This window comes from Marmota marmota, unplaced genomic scaffold, assembly GCF_001458135.2.
Source record: "Marmota marmota marmota unplaced genomic scaffold, marMar, whole genome shotgun sequence".
Classification (NCBI taxonomy): Eukaryota; Metazoa; Chordata; class Mammalia; order Rodentia; family Sciuridae; genus Marmota; species Marmota marmota.
The window spans coordinates 20,077,191-20,091,024 of NW_026000016.1; the positions used below are offsets into that span (position 1 = coordinate 20,077,191).

General features: G+C 45.7%; 1 protein-coding gene across 2 annotated transcripts in view; it reads left to right on the plus strand.

The window, feature by feature from the left end:
- Kif26b (kinesin family member 26B) overlaps positions 1 to 13,834 on the plus strand; it is a 488,260-nt gene that overhangs the window by 464,794 nt on the left and 9,632 nt on the right. For both annotated transcript variants that reach the window (XM_048809263.1, XM_015483559.2), the window contains 2 exons: positions 12,198 to 12,400; positions 12,902 to 13,052. In XM_048809263.1, the coding sequence (XP_048665220.1) occupies positions 12,198 to 12,400; positions 12,902 to 13,052 (354 nt within the window). The remainder of the gene's footprint in view (positions 1 to 12,197; positions 12,401 to 12,901; positions 13,053 to 13,834) is intronic.

Here is a 13,834-nt window from a genome sequence, read left to right on the forward strand (position 1 = left end):
AAAAAAAAAAAAAAAAAAAAAAAACCACTTCTTTAGGAGAAACCATAAAACCCCTCAAAGGAAAATCCTAAGTAGATGGCTAATGTTTAGAATTACCAGAGATGAGACAGGCAGTTGTCTTTCATTTGAGATGGATTTTGAATTTGGAAAATTGTAATGCTTTGGTCATTTGCTTAACAAAAAGGAACTAGAATTTTATCATTGGGTAAATAACGGTGAGCACTCTGATTTCCTTGTGATGCATATAACAATATAAACCATCAAATATCACCACAGTTCATTATTCCAGCCTCATTCCTAGAGACCCATGTTATTAGTGAAGAGTGAACATAATCAGGCTTATTCTTGTGGTCTTTGTGTGGAATGGTGCAGTGAGAAGATTAATCCAGAAAGTAGAAGACATGGGATCTTGAGTTGTGTGATCTCTCAGAAATAATTAGCCACTCTGGGCTTCAGTTTTCTCATGTACAAGTAAGGGATTTGGTAGATAATAGCCATGGTCTGCCTGCTGCACACATCATAAGAGACTATGTCAATTAATACAAAGAATATTGATGGCAATATGACATCCTTTTCATAAGGCAACCCATTGTCAGTGAGCTTTATTTTTTATTTTATTTATATCTAATAGTTTCCCATTACTGTAACAAAATACCCAAGGCAATCAACTTAAAAAGAGCAAAGGTATACTTTTTATTGTGGTTTCAGAGATTCTGGTCCCTGATCAGACAGGCCTGTTGCTTTGGGCAACACAGCATAGTGAGGAGTGTGTGGTGAAGCAAAGTCACTTACCTCATGGTGGCCAAGAAGCAAAAAAAAAAAAGAAGAGAGAGAGAGTGGATTCTCATTACCCCCTTCAAGGGCATATCTGGGTGACCCAAGACCTCCTACTAGGCCCTGCCTCCTGAAGTTTCCACCACCTCCCAGTCATGCCACGGGCTGGGGACCAAGCCCATAACATATGGGCTTTGGGGTTATACCCAAAATTACACCACAGCACTTGTTAAGCATTCATCAGGCATGCACTCCTAGAGTTTAGTGATACAGAAGGTTCCAGTGAGGGAGGAGTGTCAGCAACATAAATTACAAGGTGACTGTAAGGAGTCTGTAATTTAATTAGAGAGAAAGGAAGAAAAGCATGAAATAGAGAACGGCAGGGGGGCGGGGACTGAGGGCTGCCCTGTGTGATTGGAGAGTACAGACATGAGCGTATCAGGTATTTTAGGTAAAGGCAGGACTCTGTGAGTCAGAGCAATGGTAGAAGGCTGCAGGGAAATACCAGGCCGGGGCCTGGTCTTGAAGGATCCTGATATTTTCACAGGCAGAAAGGGGTGGAAGACACTGGAGGCTGAGGGAGTAATGGGAACTCAAGCTCCGAACTGCAAGACTACAATCAAGAGGAGCCTATTCTTATTGAGAGACTACAAAATGCAATCCCAGATTAAGTTACTCATTGACCATCCAGGAACTGAATAAAAGTGCCCACTATCTTATACTCTATATCAGTCTCTAAAACTAGAATAAGATTATATATTATTGTAGTTGGCTGTGGGGAGTCACTACAGGTTACTTTAAGGGATGGATTTTTCATTCATCCTCACACAGTTCCTAGCCGGCCCCTCTGTGGTCAGTGCCATGAAATTGTATATAGCCTAGGGCTATGAATTAGAGTAATGTCAGCCAGCCCAAGAGGGGATCCCATGTCTGTCCCAGACAGAAGGCATGTAATTTTCAGAGGGTCTATCAGTCTATCAGTGGGTGACTTATGACAGATACCAAGGTAGCAACGGTCAAGTCCCTATCCTAACACTACCACCTCCCTCTCGAGTCTCACCTCAATCATCACCCAGAGCCTCTTTATCTTCTTCCCATGGTCCTTCATTCCACCCTGCCCTCTTGGCTTCTTTCCCTGAGCTGGAGAGGAAAGGCCAAGAATTAGATGAGCATCTTGGCCTGAATGAATCTCATACCTACTGCAGGGAGCCTAGGCCTGCTGCAATCCAGCATCCAGAAAGCTCCAGGGTGAGATAGGGTCTGCCCACAGAGAAGCAACCCCAGGAAAGCCTGCTTGTTCTGAGGCACACGGAGGCCTTGACCTGATGGGACGTGAGCTTCTACACGTCCTGTTTGCCCCTGCCTCAGCCTGCCTGAAACTCAGCACTGAGCAGGTGCAGGTTACCATTGAATACCACTGATTGATGCATCTGTTGGTTGGTTGGCAGCATATCCCTAAAATTCAGCTCATATTTCTTTTCTATGTATTTTTCTTATCTTGTTCTGTTGGTGATAAGTGCTTGAAATGTTGAGTCTAGTCTCCTATTTCCTTTGTCAAAAAAGCACCAATCACGTGTCTTCCCTTCTCTTGGTGTCAGATAAACATTACGGACTGATGGGCCCATCTTGTGGGTTGTGATTTGCCACCTGTAGTGAATTGAGCTCCAGGGATACCAGGTTCAGTTCACAGAGCGCTACACAAGTATCTGTGACTAATCGCCCCTCGCCAGTGCCTGAGAGCACCGCGGTTTGCTCTGCTTCTCATTTGGTTCTCAAGTGCGTGTACTGGTTTTGTTTTAATGGTTTCCAGAAACACAGTGGCCGTGGACTTAATGAAAACTGGAGGAAGGAGAGTCACTTCCTGGCAGATTTAAGATTTCAAAACTGTTTCTAAGAGGCTGAACCTAGAGAGAGAGAGAGAGAGAGAGAGAGGAGAGGACCTTTTTGAATATGTTATGGGGTGGGGAGGGGGATTAATTGACTCCCTAAGGCACCAAGGAAGCTCTTATTTAAGAGTAAGACCCTAGAATGGGGCAGAAGGCATGATGTGGTCCCGGGTACAGGGCTGAGAGTCACAGAGAGTGTGCGAGGAAACTCAGGCTCTGCCTAGAGGGGACCTGGGAGGCCCTGGGGTACCTGCCTCCTTCTCATCTATCTTTCTCATTTGACTCATCATCTAGTATTCCAGGGAGCTGGCTTCTTGCAGATCAGTAAGAACATATATAGAGTCATGTTCCCTCTTTCCCTTTCTCTCACTCTCTCACTCTCCTCCATGTCTGTGGTTTCCTTTCTACATAAGTGTTTCATGCTTTCCAATTCATTGATCTCCTAGTGCCTGCACCTTGACCCAGAATGCAGTGAGTGATGAAGGGGAAAGCTGAGGCTGGAAGATTCCTATCCTAGAGACAGGAGTTTGGAAATAGACAGACGTACATGCCTGGAGAGTGTTGTGAGGCCTCCGTGCTCCAAATGCCCATGTTTTCTAGGCAGTAACATCTTCAATTCGATGGGTCATGAATATCGCTGGTGGCCAAACCCAGAAGGGGAGGACTGAGAGGGTTCAGCCTCCATTTAGTGGGAATGGTCTGGTTGAAAGTTTTGTGAAAGTAACAGCGGTGACTTACTCAGGCCAAACCTGGGACATTTCATGCCGCAGAGTTATGTTGGCAGTTATCAGCCTGAGTATTTCTTTACATTCTGGATTTCTCAAGTGCTGTGCTGTTTGAGCAGAAAGTGGTCAGGAAGAGAGTCATCCTGATCCTCTAGCATTAGAAGGAGGCTGATTTCCAGTGTGCCATCACAGAACCAGCAGGCAGTGTATGGTAGGTGCTGCGAGACTCCTGTCTGGCTGGGGTGCTCCACTGGCCATGGTTCCTGCCCAGACCCCACCAGCAATCTGGTAGGAATGGTCAGTGGTACACTGTGCCCAGCAAAACTTGGAAACATCTGCTCACAAGGTGGATATAGTAGACCTTGCAGAAAGTCCAAGCACTTTACATGGGGACCAGACCAGACCCTGGGGCCAGTCTTCTCCACATGATGTCATACCATGCCAATGTTATTGCTCCCTGGGTCCTTTAGAGGAAAGGAAGGACACCATCTCTACCTATGAAACATCTTCTACATCATTAAACTCCATTTCTCTACCCTGACTATATCACCTCTGCCCCTGTCCTTGATTTTCTCTGTCATCACCAACATCAGGCTCATTGTGGGTATTTTAGTGGCTTTTTCATCACTATGACCAAAAGACCTGACAAGAACAACATAGAGAGGAAAAGTTTATTTTGACTCATGGTTTCTGAGGTTCATTCCACGGTCTGCCAACTCCATACTTCTGGGCCCAAAATGAGGGCATGGTGGTGGAAAGCAGCTCAGAATATGACAGCCAGGAAGCAGAGAGGGCTCTGCTCACCAGAAACAAAATATAAATCCCAAAGGCAGGCCCCCCAGTGACCTACCCCTTCAGCCACACCCAATCTGCCTATAGTTAACCACCCAGTTAATTTATATCATTGGTTTAATGCACTGATTTGGTTAAATCTCTCGTAGCCTAATCATTTCAACTCTGAATGTTCTTGTCTCACATATGGGTTTTTGAAGCACACCTCATATCTAAACCATGATAGTGTACCTTTGGAGGGATCCTCAATTGTAGGTATAATAATTGGATGTCAATTCATTCATGGAATTGATGGAAAGGCAACCAAATTCAAAACTTTGTGAACAACTAAGTTTCCTGTTCATTAACATTCAGAAGAAGCTATTCATAGGTCCCAAAGCACAATGAACTCAGTATTAGGTAAACTTCCCAATGGGAAGGAGTGAGCTAGTGATGGAAGTTCCAAAGATTGCCAGATGGAACGCAAGGAAGGCAATGGGAATTAGTTGGCTTTCAAGATATTTCTGTTAATCGATATCACCCAGTGAAATGCCTCTCTCCATTCAGCTTATTTACTTTTCTCTCTGTCCATCAGGGTGATCTCCACTCCCATCTCATGTGATGCTCTTGTGTGAGTGTTGGTGGGACACACAGGGTGGTCCTTGTTCAGATAGTTCTCCATCTGACCACATGTCATCAGTGGTAGCCAGACTCCAAGATGGCCCCCACCGGTCCCTTCCTCCTGGTATTCACACTCTTGTGTAGGCCCCTTCCACACCATAACAAGGTTGGTCTCTGTGACTGATAGGATAAGGCAGATTAGGTTACAGAAGACACTGTGGCTGCTGTCTTAGCTGCCCTCACTCACTCTCTTGGATCACTAACTCTGGGGGAAGCCATTTGCCATGTCATAAATGCCCACATAGAAATGAACTGAAGCTTCTTCCAAGGGTCACGTGAGTGAACCTAGAAGTGGGTGTCCCAGCCCCCATCAAGTCTTCAGATGATTTGTAGTCTCATTTGATAGCTTAGAAAACCTAGGTTAGAATCACTCTGCTAAGCTGCTCCTAGACTCCTGATCCAGAGGAGTGTGTGAGTTAAGAGTTTCCATGACTAGGATTCCCCAATCATTTGTTAAGCTGCAGTGGATAATTAATACACTGTCCCATCTTATAACTCTCCTTGGTTCTTCATACAAACAGATCCTTAGCAGGGTCATCCTAGAAATGCCTGAGCTACTCAGTGCTGCCCAAACACTGAGACCCCCACACCATAATCTCTCTCTCTCTCTCTCTCTCTCTCTCTCTCTCTCTCACACACACACACACACACACACACACACACACACACACACACACATTACCAGCTTCAGTTTTGGAATGGTTATTTCTACATTCTCAGGATAGGTAAGGAGGAAGAGCAGTTACCCTCTCCATTGATCAGACTTCTTTTTTTTTTTTTTCATTCCCATTATAAAAATCTTGCACACTAAGGAGATAGACATTTACTTTGCCCAAGGGGTTGATGTTTCTCATAAATCAGTGCCTGCATTTTGTTGAAAAGTGAATATAGGAATGGTGTGTGAGTATGTGTGTGTGTGTGTACACCGAGTAAAGATCGAGGCTTTTAAAAGCTACACCTGATGTGAAATTAAGGGAGTGTAGGGTGCAAAAGATGTTTTGTGGAGAAAATTAACTCTGGACTGGGTATTCCTCATCACCTGACAGACACTTGCTGTCAAGTTGGGCTTCAATGTGTGATCATCCTGCCTCAGTGTCCCACGTAGAGAGGATACAGCCTTTTCTGGTTTGTGTGTGAGGTATCCCCCACCCAGGCTCCTGTGCTAGGGCAGGAATATTCAGAAGTGGAGCAGTGGGACTGGGAGAGCTGTAATCTTATCAGTCCTTCCTTCATTGAATGGACTGATTGACTGACTACTGTAGGCAGGTGGGGCATGGCTGGAGGAGGTGGGTCACTGGGGTATGACCTGGGAGGGTGCTTCATCCCTGTGACCTTGCCCCACCTTCTTTCTCTGTCTCTGCCTCTGCCTCTTTGCTGCCTGGTGGTGAGCAGCTTTCCCATGCTGGGCTCCCCCATCATAGGCTGCCTCACCTCAGGCCAGAGCAATTGAATCAGCCATCTATGGTCTGAGACCTCTGAACCCCTGACCCCCCAGGTAAACTTTTCCTCCTCTATGTTGTTCTTGTCAGGTGTCTTGGCTGTAGTGATGGAAAAGCTCATTAAAACACTACCATACACCACCACTCCCAGTTTGACAAACCTACTTTTGTGTGTGCGTGTGTGTGTGTGTGTGTGTGTGTGTGTATGTGTGTATGTAGGGGAAGTGAACCAGGTCCTTGTGCATGGTGGAGAATCACTCTTAAGGTACATATCCTATCCCTAGGGTTGGAGCCTCATGCCCTAATTGCCTCCTGAAGTCCCACCTTTCAATGCTGTTATGTTGAGGCTGAAGCATCAACAGGAATTTTGGAGAGACACGTACATTCCAACCACAGCACCGGATAAACAAGACCCCAGGGAGTTCACTAGATGTGCCCTGTGGGAGGGGAGTCCCTCAGCTTGACCCGAAGGACACTGGATTAGGAACTCAGATCTCCATGAAGGCAGAAAGATCTCTGATAAAGTAAATTTGTGACAATTGTAAAAGCTAGTGCCACTTTTGTTTTCTACAAATTGCAAGAGAATAATGTAGCAGAAAACCCCAACTGTATTCTATGGTATTGAACACACAGTGTGTCTGCATATAACATTGTGACATCAGCAGCTGAGGGGGCGGGGATGGAGAGGCACAGCAGCAGCATTCACTACACTACTAAAGTTCCCCTGCTGCAGATTCGCACTAGGGTGGTGTCCCTTTCTCGTGTTAAATGGAACCCCCCAATGGGAACCACAAAGACGTAACTTGAGGACATACCCACACTCAGAGGTACAAGAGTGAAAATGTTTCACCACAAATATCAACTAAACAGGTGAGAAGATAGTCATAGAACGACATAAGTCACACTGAATCAAAACTTGCCCTGCTGTCCTTATAAGGTAACACAAGCCAGGCAGAACCAGGAGCTCACCCTAGCCCCTTATGACCCCGTCATAGGTAATTTCATCATAATAATGCCACTTCTGCAAGGTATGGAGTTTTGAACCTACACATGTCTCTGAGGAATATGATTCAACCCATAACACTCCCTGGTCCTACCTATTTGAGAGTTTGTAGCGATAGGTGTTGACTTTGGTTGTATAATTATTCTACGTCAATCCATACCATCATATTGTCTTTCTCGGCTTGTCCATAAAGTGCCTGATGTGGAAATATTTGTATCTATATTCACAATGGACTTGGGTCTGTCGGTTTTGGGTTTCTTTCATGGTTTTATTCTGGCACCATCTTTTCTAGTTTCATGGCCCCATAAAACCTGCTTCATGAAATACATTGTGAATTGTTCCCCATTCTTCTACTTCCTGGAAATCTTTGTATACAGTTGGTATTAATGCTTCTTCCAATGTGGTAGAATTCTCCAGTGATATCATCTACACCTGAAGATCTTTTAGGAGCTCTTCCTATGAGGAACTTAATTTCCCTGATGGCCACCCAGCCATCTAAATGTCCATGTTCTTATGGTAACTCCTGCTTCTCCAGAATCGTCCATTTCATTCACATTGTACAGGTTTGTAGAGTGTCACTGATATTAGTCTTCATGTTTATTTTTTTTCTCCTTGTGCTGGTTTTGGGTTTATTTTGATCATCGTTTTCTGTTTCTGAAAGTAGAAGTTTAGATTATGGATTTGAGAACTTTCTATTTGTCTAACATAAGCATTTGATGCTATGAATCTCTAAGCAATGTTTTCATTGCATGCACAAACTTTGATATGATGTATTTTTAATTTTTGTTCAGCTCCAGATATGTTCTCAGTTTTTCCTTTCAATGGTCAAAACATATCTTAAAGAGCTCAAAAGGAGAAAAATAACATCTTCTATTTACCCACATATTTGTTATTTGTTTTTTATTTTTCTCTTTATCCCTGATGCCCAAGTTCCTTCCAGCATCATTTTCTGTCTGTCTGAAGAACCACCAGTTATTTTTGTTAACAAGTCAGCTGGCTCTTAGCTTTGTTTTATATGAAGATATAATTATTTTTCCTTCCTTTCTGAAGATATATGAGATTTTGGTTTCCCTATGTTTTTCCTTTGTTAAAAAATGTTGCTTTGCTGCCTTCTGTCTTACCTAATTTCTGATAAGAATTCCACAGTCCTTTAAATGGTTCCATGTTTGCCAATACGGTATTGTTTTCTTCTGGTTGACTTCAAGTGTTTTCCTTAATCCCTGGTTTGTAAGTGATCCACGTGTCCGGGCATGGACTTTGGGTTTCTCCTACCAAAGTTTGCTAAGCTGGTTAAGTCTGTAGATTCATGTATTTCACCACATTTGGAAAATCAAGTCCTAATTGCTTTCTGTGGCATACTCTATCCTCTCATTTTGGATCCCTGATGACATTAACCCTAGACCATCTCCTAGTTCCTGAAGCTGTATTCATTAAAAATAACAACAAACTTTCTTCTCTCCATTGTTTGCTTGGAGCAAACACTGTGGATCCATCTTCAGGTTCACTTCCATGGGGCTTCCCAGCACCCTACGCATGGTGGCCCTCAGGGCCGCCGTCTTGCTCTTACTGATCACTGAGACCTGCTTCTGTTCAGAGTCTGTGAAGATGTTTGTCACTTCTGGCTTTCTGGAATGCTACCCATAAACTCCTCTGAGTTGTGGAGTCGCGCTGACCCAAACATCCATCCCACTCTCCCTACAACTGACCTGAGGGTTTCTAACTCTTTATTTGGGCTCACTCCACTTTACAAACTTCAGTGTCCCTAGAACCCAAAGAAAAGAGCAATTCCACATGGGTGCACTTGGCTATGATGTCAGTAGCAACCCTGAGATGGTTTAACATCTCCAGTTCCTGAAGCCCATGTGCTTGCTCCCTAGGACCTCTAGCAGGATCCAAGTACAGAGGCTACATGGCATGTGATGAAGCACCCAGCCACTGCTGCAGGCAGGCCCACCTCTGCCCACTAGGCCCCCTCTCACTTCCCTGAACATGGGATTATGGGGATAATGCTACAGAACACTCTGGAATCTCCAATGCCTTTCCAGAGGTGTTTTCTCCAACAGCTACCACCCAGCCTCTCCACACACCTCAGGGAGGGGCCTAAAGACTGGGAAAGGGATACTTTCTGGCCAAAGCAATCTGCCCAAATGGAATCAAGACTACAATGGCTCAAGGGGAGAATCTCTGCCTACACATGGTCAAGGAGAGCGAGTCCTCACCTGCATTGGCTCTAGGCAAGTGAGTCCCCATCTAAACTGGCTCAAGGTGCACGAGTATCAACCCTGAACAGGCACAGTGGCCCAGGCCTTGGTCTGAGGTCTTGCCCTTCCCCAGAGGCCTCCCTCTTTGTTTTTGTTTTTGTTTTTTTCTCTCCATCTTGTTTTAAACATGACCTCTTTTATTTATTATTAATCTTTGGAATATCAATTTTATCTCATAATTTGTGGGAATAGAAGTTTATTCAGAGCCATCTCTGCTATCCCAGAGAAGAACAGGGCAGGGGGAAGAAATGGAGGCATTCCCACATGCCTGGGTCCCTTCCTGCTGCTGTAACAAAGCTTCTTAGACTGGGTAATTTATTAACAATAGAAATCCACTTCCCACCCTTCTGGAGACTGGCAAGTCCAAGGTCAAATGTCTGGTTGCTGTAACCTCACATGACAGCCTCCAGCTACCCTGGTTCACTGACACATATGGGCATCTCCAGGTCCTCAGGAAAACTGCCAGGCCTCGCAGCCTTCAGATTGCTAGCACTTCACACTCTCTCATTCTCATTTTTTCTCAAATTTGACTTTGTATGGGGCACTGTATCCATTCTACCCTAAGGAGCAGCTACAAAGGCTTCAGGCAAACTTTACCTTCTTTAGTCATCCTGGGGCGGGGGGAGTCAGAAATTCAGAGCCACAGTGGATCAGGCCCTCTTCAGCCTCAGGATGAACCTGTTGGGATTATGTCAGCTTTCCCATCACCCTCCTGCCCAGGAGAGAGCCACTGATGTGCCTGTCCCTTTCTGAAGGAGTACTCAGGGTCACAGCCCAGCCTTTAACAGGTTCAGCTTCCTTCCGGGAAGTCAGGTCCAGAGACACCTAAACCTCCCACAGGCAGAGAAACCAGGGAAATGGATCAAACCCTCTAGTTTCTCAAAGCAAGAGGCAGTTCCCTTTCATACATGGGTGAAAATATCAGGCCCTGAGCTCAGAAGGCCAGGAGGCCACAGCTCACTCACTTATGACACTGGTCATCAGGAAGATGATGCTTGGGTCAGAGGGGCCTCTGGGCCCTGCTGTCTAAGTGCTTGTTATTTCTCTTTAGAGACCTGCCCCTAAGGACACAAAGGAACTGATCATCTCTGTACACCATTCCCAAGTCACTTCTTGTGTGTTTTCCGTCTCCGCAAATAGACATGAGTGATCTGAAGACAGGCAATCAAAAGGATATTTATCTTCAATGAGCATCTCCTCTCAAATGCTCATTTTGGCTCATATGTACCAAATCCTGTGGTATTTAGTCCCAACACATCTTGTCAGTCAGCTTTACATTGCTATGATAAAATACCTGAAATAAATAACATAAAAAGGGAGGAAAGATGTATTTTGGCTCATGGCTTCAGAGTTTGACCCTGTTGCTTTGGGCCTGTGGCAAGGCACCACAGCCTGGTGGGAGCCAGTGATGGATCAAAGCTATCACCTCATGTGGGCCAGGAAGCAAAGAAAGGGAGAGGGCAAAGGGACCGAGGTTCCAACATCCCCTTTAAATGCACATGCCCAGTGACCTAATTTTCTCTCACTAGGTCCCACCTCCTAAAAGTTTTACCATGTCCAATAGTATAACCTGCTGAGGACCAAACCTATCACTCATGGCCTTTGGGGTGCATTTATGATCCAAACCATAACATCCTTTGGAGAAATCATTTGCTACATGATTTTGTTAGTTTGTGTGTGTGTGTGTGTGTGTGTGTGTGTATGAGAGGGAGAGAGAGAGACCGCAATGGATTTTTTTTTTCAACAAAGAAACACCGAGGTCTTGGGTAAGCTACTAATGATCTTTATACCTTAGTTTCCTCTTTTGAGAGAATTAAACGAGATACTGTGTATATATTGGTTAGGACTAGGTTTGTCTAGGACAGAAAACCCCCTATAGCAATATAGAGATTTAGTGTCATGTGGTAGTCTCCAGGGTGCTGGGAGACTAAGATACCTGTCTTGCTTTTCTTCTTTCTGCTGATTCTTTTTAGCAGCTATACATACCACTTCTACTTATGTCCCCATTGGTCAAAAACATGCCAGGGTATGTTCTCCACTGGATTTGACCATGTGCCCTGCTGAAATCGGGGTGTCTCTTGCTGAGGAAGAAAAGGAAGATGGTGCTGCACAGATAGCTCAGTGGTGGAGAGTTGCGTAGCATATGCAATGCCCTGGGTTCAATCCCCAGAACCACACACACACAAAAGAGGACAGATATTGGGGGTCAGCTAGAAGTCTGTCATAGTGCGTCAAGCATGGTGACTAGTGTCTGGCATGCAGTCTGTGCTTACTGTAGTGCTGTTGTTATAAACAAATACACAGTATTTTCTGGAAATCCTATAACCATACTATCAAACACTGGGACCTTTTTTCCCTAACATGGATGTATCTTTCATTTCTTTTTGGCACATGTCCCCGTGCCGAGCACACACCAGGGCACTTCACAGTTCTAGGCTGCACGTTGGGGGTTCTAAGAGCAGAGCAGGGATTTTTCTGGGTTTCTCCAGGTGAAGCCCTTGGAGTGAGTGCTGGGGTCAGGGGTGAGAGGTCAGAGCATTTCAGTGCAGCTCTGCAGGTGACCACAGGGTCCTGCCATGACCCCATTCCTTGCATCAAAGAAAGATATCAAAATTTGAAGTGCAAAAGGATCAAACGTGGCTTATTCCTCTCCCTAGGTTCTCAGAGACGGAGGCTCATCCCAGCATTGTCCCTCGATACCTCCTCCCCTGTGAGAAAACCCACCACCAGCACAGGGGTCCGCTGGGTGGATGGCCCCTTGCGGAGCACCCAGAGGGGCCTCGGGGAACCCTTTGAGATCAAGGTCTATGAAATCGACGATGTGGAGCGCCTGCAGCGGCGACGTGGTGGCGCCAGCAAGGTGAGTCCATTTCCTGGAGTGGGGGCGGTTACCCATGGGTCCTGCCCTGAGAAGGGACCTGCTTCTGTTGTGGGCAGGTGGGTGACAGTGGGCCCATAAAGTGGGATAGACACTTTGGAGGGAACTCTGTGTCCTCTCCTGAAATGCCTTAAAGACTCACATGCTGGGGGACACAGTGGTCTGGGGGGCTTTTCTGGCTCCTTGTCTTGAGGTTTCATACTCATGCAGACCAGCATTTGCCCAGTTGGAACACCATCTGCTTTCTACATTTAAGAACAGCCTGCGACAGTCTCCCCCATGGCTGAGCTGTCTGGTTTATCAAGGAAGAAATCCCACTGAGGTCTCTGAAGTCCCTCCCAGACTTCCCAGGGACCAGCTCCTTTCTCATGGACGGTCTTTAGAAGTGTTCCTCTCTAGAAGAGGTCATGTGGACTGGACAGGAGCAGAAGGATCTCTTTTCTTTTCTCTACACTGCCCCTCTCCTTCTCCGTCGCTGTGCAGGAGGTCATGTGCTTTAACGCAAAACTGAAAATTCTGGAGCATCGCCAGCAGAGGATCGCAGAGGTCAGAGCCAAGTACGAGTGGCTGATGAAGGAGCTGGAGATGACCAAACAGTACCTGATGCTGGACCCCAACAAGTGGCTCCGTGAATGTAAGGCCCATGGTTCATTTCTATCACGGTGGCTAACAGGTTCCCCAGTGACAGAGGCCTGGCACCTAACCCAGGGTGACCTCGGCACACTTCATCTAGGGGCAGATGGAGATGGTTGCTCTGAGTGAACAATCCTACTCTCCTGGGGCAGGTGGGAGGGGCTGGGAACAGCAAAGGAGTGGCGAATATTGCTCTTGCGAGATTATTTCTTATGTGTTTCAGTCCAAAGCACTTGAAAATGAGATTTTTCCCCCCTGCATGTGGCAGATCACCCAGACATGAAGGCTGTATTACAAATTTCCTAGGCCACAAAATCACACTGCTTATCTAGCCTGAAATAGACATGAATTTATAGAGCTCTTGATAGGGTAGAATGTACGACCATAGTAAAGCCTCACGGAGGACCCAGAAAGCAAGAGGAGCAGCCTGGTGTTATTTCCATTTAATAGAAAGCCCCAGATGACAGTAACCATCTAATAATGATTCAGAGCAATTTTGTTCTTTTTGAGAGGCGGATTCAATTGTCTCTTATTTATTTGTTCCTAACCATTCCATTTAGTGCGAAATAAAACTTAAATCTGGTCCCAACTACTACATTGATGTGGGAAGCAATCCCACAATCTGGGGGATAAAATATGCTACTGTCATTAAAATTCTCTCCCTGTTTCCCATCTGGCTCTTTTCTCCAGCCCTCAGCTGCCTCTGTCCCCTCTCAACACACCCCTCCCCTGCATGTCCCCCTCTCCCAGTGTTCCATGGCAGCGAGGAGAGCCCACGAGTGA